The sequence below is a fragment of the Monopterus albus genome, unplaced genomic scaffold (genome assembly GCF_001952655.1).
Source record: "Monopterus albus unplaced genomic scaffold, M_albus_1.0 scaffold181.1, whole genome shotgun sequence".
Taxonomy (NCBI): domain Eukaryota; kingdom Metazoa; phylum Chordata; class Actinopteri; order Synbranchiformes; family Synbranchidae; genus Monopterus; species Monopterus albus.
Window position 1 is genome coordinate 484608 of NW_018128061.1, and position 22378 is coordinate 506985.

Here is a 22378-nt window from a genome sequence, read left to right on the forward strand (position 1 = left end):
CTAACTTTTTCCATGCTTTTCTTCAGTATACTGTCTTTTACCGGTGTGGAGTAATGCAAGGCTGCCAACATGGCTGTTCTATGTACATGATAGTTGGTACGTTATTTTTGTATAGCTTAATTACTGAAATAGTTGTAGTATTGTATAGGTATATGTATGCCTACATTACATCTTAAGATTTCCCCTTGTACTTGATTGATTCCTTCATAGAGTTGTGTTGATAAAGAGTTGTGTGTTGTGACAGTCCTACTTGCTGTGACTGAAGGCCTCAATATGCTCCTGCATTAATCTGTAATTTGACTTTTTAGTATTTTTGTACCTCTGAAGTGTTTTTGACTCTCTTGAATAATTTCTCATCTCTTTGCAGTCACTCTACATCTATTTGTTGTCATTGTGTCTCTTTGTGGTTGTATATTTGTCCAATTTGACTTTCCAACCAGAAATGCCAACAGTCACTTCAAACGCATCATCAGGCCCGTCCACTGTCAGACTTCAGGCTGGAGGTTATGTCCTCTCCAAGACTGTAGGGGGCGGTAGTGCATCTCAAAGTTTTACAGTTAGCCCTGTTAAAAACACAAACCAACGTAGGAGGAAGTCAGACTGCAACGTCGTACTGCGCCGCTAGGACACTAATCATAATTTATTCCCTGCGGTGTGTTTGGGAAGCGGGTACTCAACAAATACTACACGTAAAATTCTGTCAGCGCATTTATCATTTTGCACAATGAGCGGGATACCAGGGACAGCTGTCGTCCAGGTCACCAACCTGTCCTCGGCTGTGAGTAGCGAGCAGATGCGCACTCTGTTCAGTTTCCTGGGGGACATCGAGGAGCTGCGGCTTTATCCGCCCGAGTAAGAGCAACCTGTTTCCGTATGGCTAGCTAAGCAACACCGCGGATGCGGGGCCTTTCTGCGGTCAACTTAAACATTGAAATGAAGGCGTCAGGTGTATAATAATGAAGTAACCCGCCCCTTTCTCTGTTTGTCTGTCCCTTCACAGCAACACGTCTCTGTCGTTCTCGTCCAAAGTGTGTTATATAAAGTACCGAGACCCTTCCAGTGTCGGTGTGGCGCAGCATCTCACTAATACTGTTTTTATTGACAGAGCTTTGATAGTAGTGCCATGTGTGGAAGGTGAGTGTCGTTTCTTTCAAATAAATGAAAATGAAATGTCTGAGCTGTCTCAGTGGACTGGCTATAGCCCCCCTTGACCTCAGTCACGTGTTTTGTTTTGTTTTGTTGGTGAATTTTAGGGGTTTTGATGGAAATTCTCCAAGTTGGGCCATTGGCTATTTCTGATTCCTCTTACAAGTATTTGCCACAGGTGACTGGTTGTATCACTCACTAAACCACTAGCGAGCTAACGTCTCGTAGATCCCAGCTTTATGTTTGGTGTCACAAGGTGATTCAACAGAAAACATGTAGATGTTGAATGTTGTAAAGCTGCAGCACAATGTTTAGGGTTAACCTCACTGTAAACGCTGGTTTCAGTGAGGTTCAGTGTGTAGTTTCCATAAGAAACAAGTTCATGGCAGCAGCTCTAACATAATCCCCTTTCTCTCTCTCATTTTTGGTGCTCTTCTTTAAACCACCCTATCCTTTGGTGCAAGCCCCGTTTCCTTGTGTACAAAAATGATATCACCTCTAACTTGTTGATTTTTGTCCACGTGACTTGGTGCTGGATGGCTACTGAATTTATTAATTTGGTTTTGTATGTTTTTTCTGTGATTATGTGTGCATATCAGATGACTAGACTGGCCCAGCTGTTACACTACACTAGCCTGAGTCAGGCATTGTTTTCCAAGCCACTATCCCCGATCGGGCCAACGCAGCCTTCAAGGGGGGAATGTGACCAGGAGAATAGCCCGCTGAACCTTCCAAGATGGACACCTTGTCTCTTTTTATTTACTTTTCTTTTGGTTTATTTTCTTTCATACTTTCCCATGTTGTGCACTCTCTGCTGTCTCTAGAAACTACTACAGTATTGCTATTCTCTAGCGTTGTGTTTATATTTGTTATTTTGGTTTGTTGTTTTGATTATTGTCCAACCCCCACCCCCCTCTGTTTTTCTGCTACAGCTGCAGCTTGTGTGTGATTGAGTTCTGTCCAGGTTGCTACGGCATACCGGTGGGATATGTATCACACATGGGATGCTAGAAGGATCACTAACACTTTACTCTCTTGTCTCCTACCCCGGTTGAGGTAGTGAGGGACTAGACGTTATAAAAGTGAGACTAATAATCATAAAAATAGAGTCTTTTAAGATCTATTTTTCACTTTGGATCTGGAGTGATTTAGGGGGTTTCCTAATTACTACACTACAGCTTTGATAGGGATGTTGAGTATTTAATAACAACGCAGATCCATTTAACATGGTTTTCTCTTTGTACTTCCAAATTCATGACACATGCATTATTGTTTTGCGTCGTAATGTGTTGAAATATATTTCCTAGCACTAAGAAACTTTTCATATAGGATTAAGTGGTTATTCATGCTCAGTGACTCCAGCTACAATTAACTGAATTTTGTAGCTATTTAGTCTTTTGTTAGTCTTAACCTCGCTCTCTTCTCCAGGAACAATAGCAGCAGATTTTAATCCAGAGTGGAATCCTAATCCGTTGTTATTTAATAGCTAAGTCTTGGCTAACATTTCATACACTTCTTAAAATTGTTGTTTTTTTCTGTATCTGATGTTCTGTGTGCTATTAGTGATGCAGCCATTGGGGTTGTCTTGTGTTGCACACCTTTCCAACACTGCGAAACGATCGCCCTACGGAAAAGCGCCCATGCTTGATATCGTATGGTTCATGACCAATATGTTTCCAGTACAGGTGACCCATGCATCAAAGTGTTGACTCATTCTCTGAATTGTTTTTTTTCTTCTTCTTTTTTTTTTTGAGCTATGAAAAGAGACAAAAGTTAAGATTTTGCACTTCATTGAAAATAATAATTCAGATTGACTGGGAGAAATAATTAAATAAAAGCACAATAGGGATGCTCGGTCTCCAGTATACCATGAGTAGACAGTAGAGCACCTGTAGGCTGTATGGGGAAATGTATGCTGTCTTTCTCTCTGGAATACAGTGCAGACATAGAGGAGACAGAGAGAAGAGTCCCTCTATTGCCTTCACTAATACAGACTTCTGTTTTACAGGGAAAATCCCAGAAGAAGCCAAGGCCTTGTCACTTTTGGCACCTGCCACTCCAGTGCCCAGTCTGATACCTGGCGGGGGACTGCTACCAATTCCTACTTCAGCTCCGCTTCACAATGTGAGTCGGCATCGGCATCTTGTAGTGCTCATAATGGATCGTGTGCCTGTTTGTCATGTAAGTTGATCGTAACTATGTGTTTGTGTATTTTGCAGCTGAACCTTCCCTTAGTGAATCGGGTGTCATCTGGTCTTGACGCCGCAGCATCAGTGCACTCACAGCCCCCCCTCATGGGAAATGTGGATCCATCGAAAATCAATGAAATCAGGAGGACCGTCTATGTTGGCAACCTAAACTCACAGGTAACAACGTGGGATCTGTATTTATCAGACTTCTACAAATACAATTCAGCGTACTGGGTTTAGGAATAGAAATGTTCTGCTGAGTGTGAGCAGTAAGGGCTATTTCACACACTGCACCAACTACATAAATGCACCTGTAAACGCATGGGTCACACACTGCACTGACTGGCCAGTTTAATAGTCTCCCCTGTGCATCCATCCATCCATCCATCCATTTTCCTCCGCTTTTCCGGGACCGGGTCACGGGGGCAGCAGTCTAAGCATAGACGCCCAGACTTCCCTCTCTCCAGACACTTCCTCCAGCTCCTCCGGGGGAATGGTTCCCAGGCCAGCCGAGAGACATAGTCCCTCCAGCGTGTCCTGGGTCTTCCCCTGGGCCTCCTCCCGGTGGGACATGCCCGGAACACCTCCCTAGGAAGGCGCCCAGGAGGCATCCGAAACAGATGCCCGAGCCTCCTCCCCTGTGCAGTTGTGTATAATTCAGTGCTACACCCTAACATCTGTGATATGAAGCTCAAAATGTTTGGGTTTTGGTTGAAAGTGCAGTAATTCATAGAGGTCATAGTTAAAGGTGGTGGTGTAATGGATTACGTTATATTCAGAGGTGTTCCTAATATTCTGACCCTTGTGTTTCTAGCTGGGGAGCACATCAAAGAGGAGTGCTTCATTTTGCTTTGGCTAAATCATCACTGGTAAAAGCAAAAACAGATGCTAATAATCATCATAAAGATGCTGATGACCAGAAACGGTTCTTCTTCTGTAACAAAGACATCAAATTTGAGTCACAGTAGAGGATTTGCATTAGCGCCCCTATTTAAACACACAAAATAAGACTTGCGGTTGCTTCGCGTTACTAAATTTGGGACGACACATTTTACTACACAAGTACCATCAAACCCTAATTGTGTAGCTGGAAGCGTTGGCAGCTGTGTAGCTTCCATGGTCTGAAAGAGCCCGAACACCTTTAACAAAGCTGTTTACAGTAAACTCAGCTCTCCTGTCTTAGCTGCTGTATCTCATACGTTTTTGGCTATTTCCAGTCAAACATGAGCAACACTTAAAGGATGAGGCTGGTTCTATGCTGCATTTTTGTTACTGTCAACAAATTCCATAAAAAGAACCAATAATATAAACGTTCCCTGTTGCACTCAGGCCCAGGCCCGTTTGTGCTTACTAAAGACATAAATGTATAAAAACTGGTGACAGCTGTCTAGTGTGCACATCTGCGTGCTGTACCATTTAGCTAACATTACTCAAACAGCAGTAGAATATAAATAACTTGTTTGTTAGGCCTCTAATGACTGTAACAGCAGAAATGTGTGTGTGATCAGCTCAAAAATGAGGAAGGACCCTGCTGCCAAGTGCAACAGGTACACTGACATGTTTTAATGATTCTAAAACACAGTGGAGCTCTGTGGCCCAGGGTGGTCATTGTTGGTTTTGGCTATTTGATTCGTTGACTCTGAGTATAATGAAGATACAGTGACAGTATTTGTTAAAACGATCAGTTCATTGTTGGTTTTGGCCATTTGATTCGTTGACTCTGAGTATAATGTAGAATATCACAAAATGTGTACTTTAGACAGTAACGGTCATCTTTTGTCCAATAATATAAGCTCTTTGTGGCCACTGGAGAAGTACTTGTAGCACTGCAGCAACTGTCTGAGTGAATTAACTCTCAACAAGATTCATTCAAGCTGTGGCTCATGAGGTAGGGCAGTCGTCTCCTGACCAGCAAGTTGGTGGTTCGACTCCCGGTCTCCCCAACAGTCATCTTTTGTCCAATAATATTAGCTCTTTGTGGCCACTGGAGAAGTACTTGTAGCACTGCAGCAACTGTCTGAGTGAATTAACTCTCAACAAGATTCATTCAAGCTGTGGCTCATGAGGTAGGGCAGTCGTCTCCTGACCAGCAAGTTGGTGGTTCGACTCCCGGTCTCCCCCCATGCCTAAGTGTCCCTGAGCAAGACACTGAACCCCAAATTGCTCCCGGTGGCTTGACTAGCGCCGGTGCGTGGCAGCCTGTCGTCATCGGTGTGTGAATGTTGTGTGTGAATGGGTGAATGGTGTATGATCTCCTGTAAAGCGCTTTGGCCAGTGCAACACACTGTGAGAAAGTGCTATATAAAACACAGTCTATTTACCATTTTACAGTCCAAGCGTTACATTCAGTGCCTGAAAACTTCTTGTCTCTTTCTTCCCACAGACCACCACTGCAGAGCAGCTCTTGGAGTTCTTCAAGCAGGTGGGAGACGTAAAGTTTGTGCGAATGGCCGGAGATGAGACTCAGCCAACACGTTTCGCCTTCGTAGAGTTTGTTGAGCAGGAATCCGTCGCCAGAGCCCTGACCTTCAATGGAGTCATGTTTGGGGACAGACCCCTTAAGTATGTGTTTATTGTAGATAGATCATTCTTCGGCTGCAGTAATTATACATCAAGAATTTACACAGTAAATGTGTTACCTGTCATGTTACCTGTCATTTTATGAAGCTGTGGTCCTTTAGAGGTTTGTGTCAGTTGAGTTCATTTTGTCTTTCAGGGTTAATCATTCCAATAATGCCATAGTAAAACCCCCAGAGCTGACGCCACAGGCTGCTGCTAAGGAGCTAGAAAGTGTGATGAAGAGGGTGAGGGAGGCCCAGTCTACCATTGCTGCTGCCATAGAACCAGGTGCAGCATTATGATCTGTTGCATGTATCAAACCTTCAGGGATTTAAAAAAAAAATGAAGCTGTGTTGTGTTTTGATGTTGAGCCTACTGTTCTCGCTGTAACAGAGACAAAGAGGCGTTCCTCCAGTCGGTCTAGAAGTTTGCGCTATTCTTGCTCGAGGTCGCATTCGAGAACACGCAGGAAAAGGTCCCGTTCTAAACACAGGTGCCCATCTGATTCTGGTTCTCTCAACTGATACTGAGATGATTATTGTGGCTGTTTCCAACAAGTAACAGTTTTTCCTTGTGTGGGAGCAGAACATCACAAAGGTCGTCGTGGCCTGCGGTTGACTCCCACAGTGCCCGAGGCAGCCACAGGAGGCGCTCTCACTCCAGAGACAGGAGGCGCAGTCAGAGTCGCTCAAGGTATTTTGGCCTGTGCAGCACCATCTGCTGCTGTAGCTCTGTGTAAGATACTAAAGTTGTGAAACAAGTAAGGCAATCGTGCACCACTTTACCATGAAATGTACATCTGATCCACTGTCATCAGGGGCCACAGGAGGAGGAGTAAGGATCAATCGAGGAGCCCTCGGAGGAAAGCAAGGTCACCATCTCCAAAAAGGTACATCCATCATGTCCCGTCCTCTTTACAAACTGCTTTGAGATGATCTAGATATTCTTAATTGACTGTTTACAACCATGTGTGTACACAGTGATGTGATGTCTGCAAGACTGTAACAGGTTCTTAATGTTTTTTCTTTCAGAGGTAAAAGAGACAAGAGGAAGGAGCGCAGCAGAGACAGAAAGGACCGCTCCACATCCAGGAAGAGGGGCCGCAAAGACGAGGACAGGACAAAGATCAAGGCCAAGCCAGTGAAGGTATGAAAGCTTACAGCTGTGGAAACCTCACTGTGCAGACACGTCTGCTCGAGGAGGCAAAGTTTTTAACGCTACTGACTATTTAATGGGCTCAGCTTTGTCTTTGTCACTAAAATACTAAAAAGGAAGTGTGTATCGGTGCTTAACGTACGGAGAAGAGTGGGAGGCATCATTAGTGACATTATTATCCTCCCCTAGTGAACATCAGCTTGTCTTAGTTATAAATGAAATGTTATTAAAATCATAACGGAAGTAAAACTACTGCGCGTTCGATCGATCGATCGATCGATCCTGGGAGCAAAATAAAATGGAGCCCCTGGTAGGGTCTCCCAAGGCAAGATGGTTCCAGGGGAGGTGCCAGACTAAAATCAATAAAATAAAAAAATAAAAAAAAGACCCTGATGAAAATGACAACTTTGCCTGGATTAGGGAAAGCGGGCCACCCTGCTGGAGCCAGACCTGGAAGAGGAGCTCGCCCATGAGCGTCTGGTGGCCCAGTCGGGCGCAGCCCAAAGGAGTAACATGGTGCCACCGTCCTGTGGAACCACCACCTGCAGCAAAAGGGTCGAGTGCAGTGCAAGTCGCGTGGTGGGCTAGGTCAGATACCTGGGCGTGCTGGTCCCTGGCTGTGTAGGCTAGTTCTAGGAACATGGAAGATGTATTAATGAAGAAAAACTGGTCTCCACAGTTAAATGAAATGGATGTGGTTCTGCTGGTATTTATCTATGGATAAACATTATCAGGGTTTAATTCTACAGTCGGTTCCCAGTTAAAGTTGACAGACAGGTTGTGAATAATGCAAGAGATGAATGTGAAACGATGCAGCAGTCGTAGTGTACTGTTTAAATGAAGTGTTGCTGGCTAGAAAGATCTAGACAGTTTCCACATTTCAAGGCGAGTAACTCCTTTTTTCACTGTTGTATAAAACAGCACTATCAGAGACGGTGCTTGAGAGTAGGATTAACTATTAAATACACTTTAGAAATAACTGTGTGACCTTCATTTAAATGGTTCTCCTTTAAAAAACAAGGCTGACTGAAAGGGAGAAGCGTCATCGCTGAGCTGCTGCATGTTTGCTCGTTTCTGGTTGTCCTGTGGCCCCTGACCTACTTACTCTACAGATCGCACAGATTTGATGACATTTCATCTGTTGCGCTGATAACAATCTAAACATTTTAAGTGACGCTTTAGCAGTCAGAATGTTTTCTGAGTTACACTGCAGAGTCTTGTTGCTATCTGAGGTGATACTCCATCCAAAATCATCTTTGTAAGCAAACATTCGCCCCCTGTGCTGTAGAACAGCAGCTGCAGTTGGAAATAGTTAGTTTTAAGTAATAACTTTACCCCAAATTCAGCAAATTGTTACTGTGATACTGTGTGAAATGTGTCCAGATTAGATGGTTCCTCATTTGAATGAGTGGTTCTTTCAGATGGAAAGGGCCTGTGACAGAGAAGACAAGGCGGACTACGAGAGTGACAGAGAGGACTCGGCCACGCCCAGTGAGGACATGGAGTCGTCCCCCTTCGTACAGCACAACGGCAGCTACAAGACTAACAGTGAGGAGGACACGTCTGTGGGCGCAGAGGGCACCAAGTGACTGTCACAACACTATGAAAACTGATTTTGTTCCCTAGGTGGTTTGAGCGCCCACCCTGTGTGCACACATACAGAAACAGCCATACGCTGTCATTTGTAAAAACATTCTCTTTGATAAATTACATCTTTTGCAACAATTCAGTAACCGGTTTGTCGTTCTCCCTCCTAAAGGGCAAGTGAGCACTCGGCATGGCGGAGATAGACGCCTTGAAATGCAGATTAGAAGCGTGCAGTTGCTGCTGAGACTCACCACAGTCCATCGCCACAGAACCAGTGATGCCTCTGCTCATTTGTCCGACGACTAGCAACTTGTCAGTGGATTTGTCTCTCACGTAGAAGAATTTTTAAAAAAGTCGCTTTCCATTTCTAGTGACATATGGCCTCTAAGATTCAGTATCGGTGTATACTGTAGTACGTTTGCCATGCCCTTAAGATATGTAGCAACGATCTGCATCAACGGTAAAAACAAAAGAACGTTTACATTATCCTTCATTTATTTGCAATCATGTTTATAGTGTGAGCTTTTAGCTTTGAACCCTTCCATGCACAGCATTCACCATAAAACAATATCTGGTTGTTTCTGACACTTGATGGTGACGAGGATTCAGGTTCAACACTAAGTGACTTACAAACAGCAGAATTAGATCTGAGGGATGTTCTTTATCATTTTATGAATCTAACTGAATCTTCCTACTCACAGTTGGCTGAGAGAACAGTGGTGCCTGTTAAAGCACGAGACCAGGGCTTTAAAAGATGAATAAAAATAAATCATTCAGTCTATTTTCACGTTCCGTTCTGTATTTAGACTTAGAACTCGTTTGATATAAACCAGGAAGCACCAAACAAAACATTGTTCTATAAAAAGAAGTGAGTTTCATGTCATTTATGGCGCGAAACCCCCGGAAGGTAAAAAATAAACCTGCCTGTCTGAGCTTGATTTTGCTGCTGTTGCTATGCTTGTGACAACAACTAGGTAACAAACGGTACCCGGCATATTTAACACAATCTAATACGTGTATGAACGTAGTGCGTCGTCCCATGAGCCCTCAGTGTTTATTTCTGTTGATGCTAAGATGCTCATTTGCCCTTTGTGTGGTGTTGAAGGAACTGAACTGCAAGGTCTGTGAAGTTTCCTCCATTATTCTGGGCATCTTGTTGATTTGATGACTTGGAAGTGCTGTAGTCATGAGAACTCAAAAAACTGCTTCTGTGAACCAGTTAAAATATTGACACACAGATGAATTTCTCATTTGAAGATGTTGCTTTATTTCCTGTTGTTGTTTTCTGAATGTACATGCTTGTTTTCTACTCCTGATTACTAGTTGTCACGCTGAGATCACGTTCCTTTTCCTGATGAAATGCTGTGAGAGAAAAACTATTTATGACTATGGATACAATACAGGCCTGAACTGGAACATGATCTTGGTCTGCAGAACGTGTCGGCTCATACTCCTGGACAAAGTGAGATGCTCAATCACAGCGTAGACGAGGCTGAACGCCGTATGTCATGGGTCAACAAACGACTTGGAAGCAGAGGACGGTCAAGAAGTGCCTGGATTTAGATTGTATGGAATGTTTTAATGCAATACGGAGACTTGTCGATAGATGTGACCTGAAACTGGGATGAAATGTTAAGTTTGTTGTCGGCCGTCTTTAGTAATTAATAGAATAGAACTTGTGTGGATTTACTCTTAACCTTGGTTTCTTTCATTTGTGGTGTTGAAGCCAGTGTTCTGTTACAGATGTATTAGCAAACTGGCTCCAGATCGAGATCAGTGTTTTCTTTTTCTCTATCAACTCTTGGTATACTGTAAAAGCTTTACTCTTTAAAGGACACTTCACAACTTTATGGCTTTCTTCAACAAATTCCACTTCCTGATTTTTGTTTCTATGTGCACAAGGCTACGGTCTGAAGCGGTGCACTCCTGATAATGTCTAGTAAAAAGCATTTCCAACAAAATTGGCTGAAGATGAACTTTAGTTTTTCTATTTGTGTATCCAATGTATATATGTTATATGCTGTAGACACGGTTCATGGTTTGCTCTTCGGGGATGTAAAGGTCTGGTAACACTGGTTTAAGACTTTGGATGTATGTGATCTTCCTTCATTTGATTTTGACAGCACATCTGAACCGTTTCCAAAAACACAATAAAGACATTTTTCTTTACTTTGCTTTAGCGCCGTTGTTGTGTAGAAGTGCTGATGAATCTCATTCAGCATTTGCAGCCACTTGACTGTCTGCACCTACATGACTGCCTCTGAACATCCATGCATCTTAGTTTTAGCCGTGGTAGCGCTGTGGCTCCCGGAGGGCGGGGCTGGCCTGTCGGTGTGTCCGTCCACCACTTTGGCCCTGAATAGCTATAAAATGTTATCGACATTCATGGTCCCCAGAGGAAGGACACTAATGACTTGAGTGATCTCGACCTTTCTTGTAGCGCCGCCATGAGTTTGACATTTTACTGAAATTCCTTGGCTGTTAGATGAATTTGCCTTTTTGTCTGAAGACATTTTCACATGTACCTGCAATAAAAGCACAGGTGTAAATAATAAAATATGGTTGAAATTCCATGTAGCTGCTTCAGCTGTGCACACTGGCCCACCGTCGGTATGAATTTCTGGTTGTATACAGGCTAAACATCCTTTTCATTGGCAGCATGTAGGTGTCAGCTTTGTGAAAGTACGGTTGTGCCTGAGTAAAGTGAGCAACTGCTGTAACTAGAGGAAAGTGTGGGCAGTGAAAAAAGGAAGTACAGATCTGAGTGAGTGTGACAGCATCATTACCGTGATTAACCGGATGCATTCACGTTTATTAGGCCATTCACTAACTAGTCTGGCCTGTAAAGAAGAGCCTTGTTCAGATTTACAGATGGAAATGTACACATATACAGAAATGAGCACAGATTATGTGCATGCATGGAAGAGGTTGTTCACGTGATGCAGATGTACAGGTTACAATTTGTCTTGTCTTTAGAAATCTACTAAGTTTTACCCTCATTTTGACATCAACACAGAGTTATAGTTATTATTTATGAATAAATAAAACCACATTGTTGACCTGCAGCCAACAGTGTGGCAGCTCCTCATAGTCCACCTCATCTGATTCAGTCGCTCCTCCTCTGGTTACGACCCAGTCCGTCATGTACTGACCCTGTTTCAGTGTTTTGTCTTTCTTTATTTATACATCGTGGGCATCTCCTGGCAGACCAAGGTCGGACTGAATTGCTCTATATAGTCCAGTCTTGACTTCACCGCAGCCGACTCTATGTTCTCTGGTTCATTTTCCACGACCTGACTAACAACGGTATTTGCTGGGACAGGCTGTGGCATCGCCTGGTGAAACATCTCCATTGTTGTATATTCACTCGAAAAAGCAAAAGGCAAAGTCTGGATGTTTGTATGTGGTATGTTTGAGAGCGTCTCCGTAGTATCATCAGGTAGGACATCTGCAGGTGGCCCCTCTGCGTCTCTCTGGCTCCGGTTACAAGTCATTTCTGGGGAGTCTCCTTCATCCTCCAAGGCACAGAGAAATGGTGATGTACTGGCAGAGACCACAGTTTCTTTTTCAACTAGATGAAAACTATGTGTATCCCATTCTTCCACCTTTAGAGTGTTGATGGACTCCAGGAGTTCCTGAGTGATATGAAAACAGTCTTCAACATAGGCCCAATAACCAGCTTCACACACTTAACATCACAAAACAACAGGTAGTCAAACTCTCGTGCTTTAACTGCAGCAGCAGGAGGTGGCAGTACATTTAGATGTATTTTGTCAGTCTGACTTTTTTTTGTAGTAGTAGTTCTGCTGATGGTAAACGGTCTGGAAGCACAGACACTTACCAGCTCAGGTCTTTCCATTTTCTGCATTGCCTTGCTGCTTCCTGGGTCGGGTAAACTTGGCCACACAATTAGTTTAGCTCTAGAGTGAATAATGTTGAGAAGAGCTGGTAAAACGTACACAGATCTTTACCCACTTTAAGAAGTTGGTTCAACATACTGTTCCATTCATGTGAGATAGTGACTGACGTACTGTACCTTTTTATTATTGACGGTCCAAATATCAGCAGTATGCTAATAACAGCAAGGACGGCGATAGGAACGCTTATATTTACACTAAAATAACCTACGGAAAGAAAAATGACAGCATATTCCACAGTTCAGTAAAGATTGCTTTTTTGTATTTGATGCAGGTAAAAACAAATAACTTTGTGGTTAATAAACTGCTGATTGATTAAACCTTGATTTGTTTTAAAAAGTCTTGGTGTGCTTCGTACTCCTGCTCCGGCCTGAGTGAAGCCTGATATCTGGACCTGGTATACTGTGCCGCTTTTCAGATCCCCCAGTTCACGGCTGTTTGACATAGGATCCACTGTGACATCTGCAACCACAGAGTGACACATCTGCTTTAAAGTTGAAATACATTTCCAAATCCTGCTGTGAATCATTATTTGCTCATGTGGAATACTTGTCAGATTTGACACTGAGTAAAGCGGGCACTCCGGTGGGTGTGTCGCTGTGGCTGGAGGAAAGTGACCTTAGAATACATCAGGGAAAGAAAAGGTCCTTGGAGGCAGGGGACGAGCTCAGTGGTCAGGGACCTGTCATTGAACAGGACCAGCGACAAGGTGAGTAACCGAAGTGTGCAGGATATCAGCATCAATACCAGTGAGGAGGAAGGGGAAGGGCAAGGTGGCGCCGTACAGCAGAGTCAGGAGAGTGGTGAGAAAGAGAAGGTTATGGTTGGAGAGTAGTGTAGGAAGTCATTATATGTCCACTTTAGGTTAAAAGTGGTGGAGCCCTGAAGATTTGAATAGTGAGTGTCTGTGGGAATGCTCATCCAGTCTTTGACACATTTAATTGGGAATTATCAACTGGCTGTGCAACAGTGTGTTTGTTGGTTAGTTGGATGGTTCACAGCTGAGCAGGGTTAAAATGCCACATCTATCAACACTATATTTGATTGAAATGTCTCTTCTGATGTTAGTATTCAGGCCGGCTGTGGCTCAGGAGGTACAGCGGTCATCCCCCAACCAGCTTGAATCCCGTTCCCCCCAGTCCACATGTTGAAGTGTCCTTGGGCAAGACGCTGAACCCCAAGTTGACCCTGGTGGCCAGACAGCGACTGACAGTGCCGCCATCGGTGTGTGTGTGTGTGTGTGTGTGTGTGTGTTATCGCCACAGACGGCTGCCTCGGTTCTGTACCGGAGACAGATTCCTTGAGTGTGTAACACACCCGGCTCTGCCTGAACGCAGCCTCACAGAGCTGTGAGCAGCGATTTCCAAATCAGCTGGCGGACAGGAGAGTGATGTATTTAGTGGCTGTGTGTAGCTATTTGTGCACTTTTGTCTTAAATTTACAGTTGAAACTAAGTAGTATTTCCAGTTTACTAAAAAACAAAGCAAATTAGCGCAGGAAGTTAGTGAAAGGTTGAAGATGCTTACTTGTCTCCGTCCCCCTGTTGTGGTACTCGGTGTAGTGGATTGTGTAACCCAGTAGGAAGCCTCTGACGTCTTCCTCCGGCATGGGCGACCACTCCAGCACCAGTGAATTCTGTGTCACATTGTAGCTGCTGATGTTGACAGGAGCACTGACGGGCGCTTTGGGAGCACCATATCAAGAAGTCAGACTGGTTGTTAAAGGCAAGATAAGAAGACACTAGCAACGATATCCTTGTTGTTGACTTACATCCTTCAGTGAAATAGAACTGGGTGCTCCCATAGGTGCTCTCACTGTTGTTGATATGCTTCAGTTTGCAGGTTTGCTTGTTTGGCCGCGTGTGCAGACTGATGCTGTATCTCTTGTAAGGCTCCAGAGGCTCTGCTCATTGAAAACAAGCTGCTGGATTATCTCAGAGGCATCTCCTCTCGTCACAAAATCAACCCCATCTTTTAGAAGTGACGTTTACATCCACCAGTTTGCAACAGAAAACATGTTTTGCAAGAGATGTGGTGTAACCTGAATGACTGGTCACATTTAGGCTCTCACGGCTCAGCAGTGGCTTGAAGCAGGAGATGGGACTTGTTTACTTAGTCGTAATGAACTGGAACCACAGTCTCTGACTCATCATAACTCAAGGGTTTCTGTTACCTAAACCTAACCACAGGTGATACTATGCGCTGTCTGTGCTCGAGAAATAATGTTGCCACATAATATAATCGTATTTCCTCAGTAATACCAATGAGTTGCATGTAAACTGATTTTCCTGGAGGGTTGAGGAGAAGGTGTGAATATCTACAAACCTGCTAAACGAGGTAACTTCATGTAGTTGTTTCTGTCCTGATAAAAGGACTTGTACGCTGCTTTTTGCCCCTTTTGCCACCACTCCACACAATAGCAGACATAGGTTCTGATGAGATTATCTTTCCAGTAGATTGTAAAGGATGTATTGCTGTGAACCGTCACGTTCAGCCTCCCTTCTCCATCACCTGTCGATACAAATGTATGATCAGTTTTCATCTATTCTCATGAATCTGTGGGTTATTCTGTCAGTACTGACAAGTGAAAGCCATGTTTCTCTGCAGCTGTCAGATCTTTAAGAAATCAAATGCAACCCTGCTTTAAGTTTGAAAACGAAATATTTGTTCACATTTTTAAAAACCATCACTAAACTGTGCCTCCGTGCAGATGGAGCTCACCGGGCACGTCTTCCCTCTGTGGTATTGTCTTGCTTGTGGCCGGGGAGATGCTGACATTGTTGACAGCACTAACGCTGAGATGATAAGCTGAGTAGGAGAGATTCAGCCTGATCTCAGGTCGGGTTGTGTTCACCTCCAAAGGCGGGTCCTCTCCTGACGCTTTCTTAACGGTCACATAGTAGCCGTCATAGGGCTCTTTGGTAGGAAACTAACAGACAAGATTATGTCATTATCAAAATAACATCCCAGAAGATAAACACTACAACCCCATTATACTTCTGGTTGAAGGAAAATGTGAAGCGGTGTGTTTTTAAAGGTACCGTCCAGGTCAAGGTGAGCAGCCGGAGGCCTTTTTCCCCTGCAATGTCACAATGTTTGTACTTGTCAATGACGGGTCGTGTTGTCAGTTCTGAAAGAGGTGTTATAAGTTTATTTATTCTGATTTAGGAAAGAACTTTTCAGCTTCAAATTCTTTTTGCTCTTCTTGTAATCATGCAGCATGAAAACACATTTTTTAACTGACTTTTTATTTGACTTCTCTGTAGTGGTTAAAAACAAACAGAATATAGTAACAGATCATGTATAATATGTAATGTGAAGTAAAACCCATTAGAATGGGACAGTGTGAGTTAAAGAGAGGCATTAAAAGGAGCATTGAGACGTGCTGCTGCTCTCTGAGAGGCACCAGGCGTCTCTGTTGTTCAAAACATCTAGCAGAGTGTGTTCCCTAAAAAAGGAGAAGCTAGCAGGGTGTTTCCTAAGGAAAGGCAAGTCGGGTAGGAAGCGAGAGCTGTGAATATAAAGAGGTAGGCTGAAGGATAGGAAAGGAGAAGAAGTGTGTGCACGTTTGATCCCAGGCCTGGGTAGGGGGACCAGACTCTGGACTCTGACCGACTGACTGACTGACTGGGACAGTCTTCCATTTTAATACCATATTCATTCCTTTGCAGAGGTGGTGATTCGATTCCCTATCTGTCAAACTATTGACCTGCCTTGAATTATTATAATATTAAATTATCACTGCAAATGAATTTAGTTTAGATCAGGCTCGAACAGCGACATCTCTCATCACAGTTACGTGAATAGATTGGAAATGCTTCTTTTTAATGGTGGATTTAGTCTAAAACAAGGAGGCAGAAAGTAAACTAACCTGATGGGATAGTGTAGGGTTCACTCCATGGGCACTGGGAGCATTTGTCATTAATGACACACTGTATCTGTACAACGTAGACCAGCGAGGAGTTGACATTGTCCACACCACACCTCTCTCTATTCTGGGACAGCACCAGGGACTGTGAACAACATAGAAACCAATGAATGACAGGAAGAATTATAAAAGTCATAAAATCACTTTTGGGGGGTCCAGTGTCTTGCTCCAGGACACTTCAATATGTGGACCGTGGTGAACGGGGATCGAGCCGCCGACCTTCTGGTTGGGGAGGCGGCCAAGTTTCTGTTGCTGCCTTTCCATGGGTTGTTATTTCATTTACTTTCTGATGCTCATATTTGACTTGTTTTGCCTTTTCTTGATTATTTGAAATGGCTGTTGTTGTGTAGTCCCCAGGAAGTCAGTGGAGTGAAAAGGTTCTGTGTGACCATTTAATAATGACCTTGTTCAGTGACAGGCTGCTTCGTGCTGTGTATCTCACAGAGTAAGACGCGATGTGCTTTTTTTCATACTCCCGCCAGCTCACATTCACATCTAGTTTTCCAGAGTGGCGTCTGAAGGCCACGTTAGATGGAGGACCACATCGCCCTGAAATATTCACAGAGTGAGATTCACCATCCAAACCAGAGAAGCATGAAAACAAGACGTGCTCATAGAAATGATTCCTTGTGGACTTACGCAGGTTGTTTGATGAAGCTCTGAAAACGGCTTTTGTGCAGTTTTCTGACTCGCTGTTTTCATAAACCTCAACGCTCATGTGTGTTTGAAAGAACTCGACTGTTGTACAGGGTTCAGTCATATTGTTGTACACCCTGCAGTAGTTCCTTCTTCTAGATATGTTTTGAACAATTAGATGATTATCATAAGTCATTACAAGCCTGTTTTTTAATACACATATGTAATTTCATGTGTTTATAAGATAAAAAGTTTTCAACTCTGAAGCAGAAACGTGGCACTACTCACTCTTGTTGTATGATCAGTGTGTATGTCTTTTTTCTTGTGTGATTTCCAGGTGTCCAAACACATTTTCCTGCCCCATAATTATGTCTAATATATATCATAAAACAGTCTAAATCCTGGACTCCACCTGAAAGAAAGGCAGGATATTTTAAAAAATTAAAAAAAAACTATTTCCAGTGTCTTCAACTTGATTCAACTTGGGTTGAGTCAGAAGTGCCTTCCTCACCTGGGCGAACCTCACAGTGCAGATACTTGGAAGAAATGTTACTTGAACTGCAATAATCTGGAACATAATATGAATCAGATGTTGTTTTCTCTGCTTTATCTCACAGCAGAAAAACACAACTGCCACTTTGTGATTCATTCGAGCTAATATTAAGAAGCCACTCATGTTTGGGTAGCGGTGCAGTTACTGGTGAAATGTTGTGACCAAACATCAGCCTACCTGTGCCTTCTTCAACATGACAGGAGAGAGTAGTGTAGTGAGCAAGAACCAGACCTGGGGTTTGAACAACAGAAGGTTGTTTTAGCCACAATCTGACTTGAATCCTGGAGACAACTGACTGAATTTAATATTAATGCAAAGAAAGAAAGATGCTAATATCTAGAAAAGCCGTCACTCGGCTTTGGCCCCATAGTGAATCACATTAAATTTGTATCATATAGTAGAAAAGTGCGCTAACATGTGCAAAAGCAAAATTTATCAACCACTTACCAAGGATGAAAAATGTTGGTTTGCACAGGGATACCAACAATTCAAAGTGAAATCCACAACCAACCATGTCTCCTGGGACTGACTGCAAGGCTGAAACCATGAAAGCGGGTCAGAGGCGGTGCTGCTCCCACAGCCTGCTGCCATTCACAGACCTGATGCTCACAGAGGCTGCTCGTGAGAGAGAGAGAGAGAGAGTGAGTGTCGAGGAAAACCTCTGCAGAGTTGAACAGTGCACTTGGCGTAAAGAGGCGGGGACAAAGACCTGATGGTTGGCCCCATGCTGTACTTCTTCTTTCCACAAATAGAGCCGTGCAGCACACGAGGCTGTGACATTTCAAACTGCAAACTCAGGCTGATAATGCAGGATGTGTGAGACTTAACTGAGCTCTAAAGTGACAGTGCACGAGAATTTCGCTTTTCTTTGTGAGAAGGTACAAACAAAGAGTCCTCTCTGATTCCACAATGACTCAGAGCGTTAAATTTACCTCTTGTCCCCTGAATTTAAGAATTCATCATGGTTAATTAGGTTTCGAAGAACTGAACGTGTCGGTTTGAAAATCACAGATTGTTCCACATCAACAGACAGATATGATTGCTTTGTTTCGATTTGCTTTTCATTTTGAATCATTTGTTTCAGAGAACTTGCTTCTGTTGTTCTGTAGAAGTGAATGAACTGTAGTAGAATGGAAATATAGTGTAGTGAGACGCTGTTCGGCTTTCCTGTACGATGACAACGGTGACATTTATTTGAAATGTAAATGAAAACCAGAATCACCTGGACAAACAGCATTATAAAAACCCACATGTTTAATGAAAATGAATGTGGTGCATACGCTAACACATCTGGAATATAGAAGAGATGCTAATATATAAATGATTGAACTATTTTTGAAAATAGTAAGTGAAATTCTAATGCACTGAAGTTAAAGGTTCCTTCCAGACATGGTTTAAGAAATTAAAATACAAAAAAACTTAAACTGTTACTTAAATTTAAAAATGTTTTATTTCCCTCACTGAAAAGTAAAAGGTTCTACGAATATACCAAGATTGTAGATTTCAGAAGTTCAACTGTGTTGTTCTGCTCTGTGACAGTGAAGTAACGATAAGCAAACTGCTCTAGTGACCTGAGGGGGGATGTCCAGGTGACGTGCTGTGGCTTTAATCATCCCACACAGGGTTCAGGGTGACTCAAAGAGCACACTGTCTTTTCCAGTATTGTGAAACAGAATTCAGGAGAAACCACTGATCCCTCTTCCCTGTCCCAGCTGCTGCAGACCATCAGTGGGTATTTGAAGCACATGCTGTTTCATTTGAATTCTCGTTTGAAGCCCTGATCCTCTCACAAATAGGTTTTGGTTATTGTTACATCAACTGGCTGTTTGACGTCCGATGCTTCACTTCATCTGCTGAAGAGGGAACGTTTCTCTGCGCTCGTGTCCAAACCGAGTTCAGGGCGTGCACATACAAGCATGATTTGCAAAGCCACAACTAGTCTGAAAGTTAATTTGATTGCAGTATGAAGTGAAATATATTTGTATTTTCTTAGATTCTAGATTTTTCAGTGGCAGAGAATTTTAGTTTTGCATGTTTCACAAAATATGGTTCAAAATAATAATTTAGGCCTTAAAATAAAATGTCAGCGTGGAACTTTTAACTGAATTATAAAAAAAACAAGATTCTGTTTAACTGTCCAAAATAAAAAGGGGCTTTTTTGGATTACAGAGTAAGTTACAGAGCAGCTATCAGACCAATCTTGTGGTGACGTTGTTTTCATAACTGCTGTTTCTAAGATCAGAACTGAGCTTTGAGATCTCTGCTATTAATAACTTAGTGTAGTGGCTGTTTAGTTAGTTCCTGTAAAAAGCCCTCGAAGCCCCATCAACGAGCTTCACATAATGATCTTCAGATGCATTTGCTCATAGTTTAGAAGGCGCCTGTGGCCTACAGTCGTGTCTGGTCATTTTATATTTGCCATGTAAGGCCATACGACGCCATCCCTCCTGTAACTGGACATGTTGGTGGCACCTGTGCTTGGTCGAGGAGGGCTTAGGAAGGTGACACCAAGCAATGAAAACAGCACAGTGCATGTATGTTCTGTGGCGTATATTTAAAAAAAGACTTTTTGCTGCATGTTCCCCCTTCAGTGCTGAGCTGTAAACGCACAGGAAGTGCAGTTCACACCTCACTAGCTTCAGTTAGGAGGGTTCACGTTATTTATGCTGTTTATCACCAACATGATCTTTACATTGTACTTGAACTTCGTCTTAAGCCTGACACCCTTGTTTAGATTTGGTGGCCATTCCTCAAAACTATGACCAGTTTTGGACTTCTGTAATATGGTGGTTTTTGTTCTGCCCATGTTTTTGGCTCGCTGGGTAACAAAGCTCAATAAGTCATCTGAAGATGTGAAGCAGAAAAAGACGAAGTCAACGTCAGAAACGTTTTACTGGAGGAATTCAGTGGATTCAAAATAGGGGAACTGAGAGAGGATCAAATGATTTCAATAAAAAATGACTCAAATTAAATAACTTTAAAGATCCTTATCACAGGAAATTGGATTCCGCTAAATGAGTAAATGCCCACCCACTCTTATTTTGCATGTAGGTAAATTTCCCCACCTTAACTTTATCATTCCTTAGATCGGGTTTGTGTCGTCACTCAGTCGTGGGCCACAGCAGTTCAAAGAGTCTGTGGGTTCATCTCGTGCTTTCTTGATCTGATCAGACTCCTGTATTGTTTTCTTAGTTTTGCACCAAATGTCTCCCCAGTGAGCTCATGCACGGTTTAGTCGTTACTGATCGTTTCTTTTCTGCGTATTGTAAATGCATCATATGTTATGAAAGGGATTTGATGAAAACCATTAAACGTCACGTTTTCAATGCCACATAAACAATAATGTTCAAATGACAATAAACACCAAAGGTTTTGATAAATACTTTATTCTTGGTAGGATGAAATCAAACATTTAAAAAGCACAACTGATTATGACTTGAATCATTTTGCATTTCACTAACCAGTGGTGTTCCCAAGTGAAAATCTGATCTCATATAACTTCCTGATGTTTACACAGCATAAAAATGACACCAGAGTTTGTAGTGATTTCTCTAGTGGAGGAGTAAAACCAGTAGCAGTACCACAGTGGAAAAATACTGCAGTCAAAAGTAATTAAAAGAAGACACCAAATGACAAAGGAGACTGTCAGTAGTTCTGTATATTCTGTAAACGTCAGGGGAACCGCTACTACATGTTCATTGGTGCATCTTTTCCCTCAGTATCCTCCTTTTCCCTTTTAACTGCCACTTACACTGTGAATAAAACATGTCTGGGTTTGATATTTGCAAAGGGAACTTTTTCTACCCAAGAGAAAAAAGCCAGGGGCTAAAAGGAGATGGAAGCCTTGGACTCTGAGACTGGCTTATTGATGGTTTCAGCAGTGTTTCCATGAAATGATCGCAGTCTGGAAAACATCCAGTAAGAATGGAGCGACTCGTGCACGGACTGTTCAGTGGACGGTGGATTAAAACATATTAAGGTGTGATTGACCTGGATGGCTGGAGCTCAGTGAGTTTCATGTCACCAGGTGCAGCAGGGTGTTGTTTCAGTGACTGGAAGTCTGCTCGTCAGTCATTCATTTGATCCAGTCGCCTGCAAAGTGATTAGTCCACTGACAATACCTCTAACAAATGCCCTCTGGGCCTGGTGGGGCCTGGCTCCTCAGTGTTGGATCTGTTTCTCACCCGAATAAAGACAAATACATGAGCTCGGTAAATACAAAAGGATGTAAAGTTGAATCGTTTGTGCTTCCATCTCCATGTCATGTGTTTTGAACTGGGACAATACAAACCCTGTGGAACAGGAACAGTGATCACATATTTACACCGGCTCAGTCTGAACATCAACACTTTCTCTGACACGTCAGATTATCAACAGCTCATGGAGAACTGCAGGGTGTAAAGGCTCAACAGTCAGCAGTCTGTTTACTATGTGGAGGCCAGTGCACCGTGAAACATAGTGACTGTGAAAAGAGGAAGCTGTTCCAAGTCGCTGCAGTGAACCTCGGGCTGAACAGTGAGGCCCGGGCTGTTTGTGCTGTTGACTGGAAATAAGGGCCGGAGTCTGTTAGGTGTATGTGTACGGCAGGGTTGATGGGATCTATGTTAGATCTATGTTAGATCTACGTTAGATCTATGTTAGATCTATGCTAGATCTATGTTAGATCTATGTTAGATCTATGTTAGATCTATGTTAGATCTACGTTAGAT

At 42.9% G+C, this 22378-nt stretch overlaps 2 protein-coding genes across 10 annotated transcripts; one reads left to right on the forward strand and one right to left on the reverse strand.

Moving 5' to 3' along the window:
- The first annotated feature begins 575 nt into the window (after window positions 1–575).
- srek1 (splicing regulatory glutamine/lysine-rich protein 1) lies at window positions 576–9455 on the forward strand. 7 transcript variants are annotated; one of them, XM_020616878.1, is made up of 11 exons: window positions 576–852; window positions 1001–1134; window positions 3155–3270; window positions 3366–3512; window positions 5719–5897; window positions 6052–6182; window positions 6288–6387; window positions 6480–6587; window positions 6712–6783; window positions 6926–7040; window positions 8471–9455. In XM_020616878.1, exons 1-11 carry the CDS (start codon window positions 725–727, stop codon window positions 8636–8638), a joined length of 1398 nt encoding a protein of 465 aa, XP_020472534.1. In that variant the 5' UTR covers window positions 576–724; the 3' UTR covers window positions 8639–9455. The 7 variants fall into 7 exon arrangements, with proteins under 7 accessions (XP_020472534.1, XP_020472542.1, XP_020472536.1 ...); XM_020616884.1 differs by lacking the exon at window positions 576–852 and adding an exon at window positions 1254–1324 and having other exon boundaries at window positions 1045–1134; window positions 1746–3270; XM_020616886.1 differs by lacking the exon at window positions 576–852 and having other exon boundaries at window positions 1042–2831.
- Window positions 9167–18231, reverse strand: LOC109969756 (interleukin-6 receptor subunit beta). Of its 3 annotated transcripts, XM_020616876.1 has the most exons (16): window positions 18117–18231; window positions 17847–17900; window positions 17628–17684; window positions 17405–17528; window positions 17120–17271; window positions 16884–17029; window positions 16424–16565; window positions 15594–15682; window positions 15274–15481; window positions 14878–15063; window positions 14324–14455; window positions 14080–14235; window positions 12875–13015; window positions 12673–12760; window positions 12478–12556; window positions 9167–12271 (listed from the first exon to the last, which is right to left on the reverse strand). In XM_020616876.1, the coding sequence occupies exons 1-16, from the start codon at window positions 18214–18216 to the stop codon at window positions 11813–11815; spliced, it is 2313 nt and encodes a 770-aa protein (XP_020472532.1). In that variant the 5' UTR covers window positions 18217–18231; the 3' UTR covers window positions 9167–11812. The 3 variants fall into 3 exon arrangements, with proteins under 3 accessions (XP_020472532.1, XP_020472531.1, XP_020472533.1); XM_020616875.1 differs by having other exon boundaries at window positions 16884–17271; XM_020616877.1 differs by lacking the exons at window positions 9167–12271; window positions 12478–12556 and having other exon boundaries at window positions 12708–12760; window positions 12912–13015; window positions 16884–17271.
- Between the last annotated feature and the right edge of the window lie 4147 nt (window positions 18232–22378).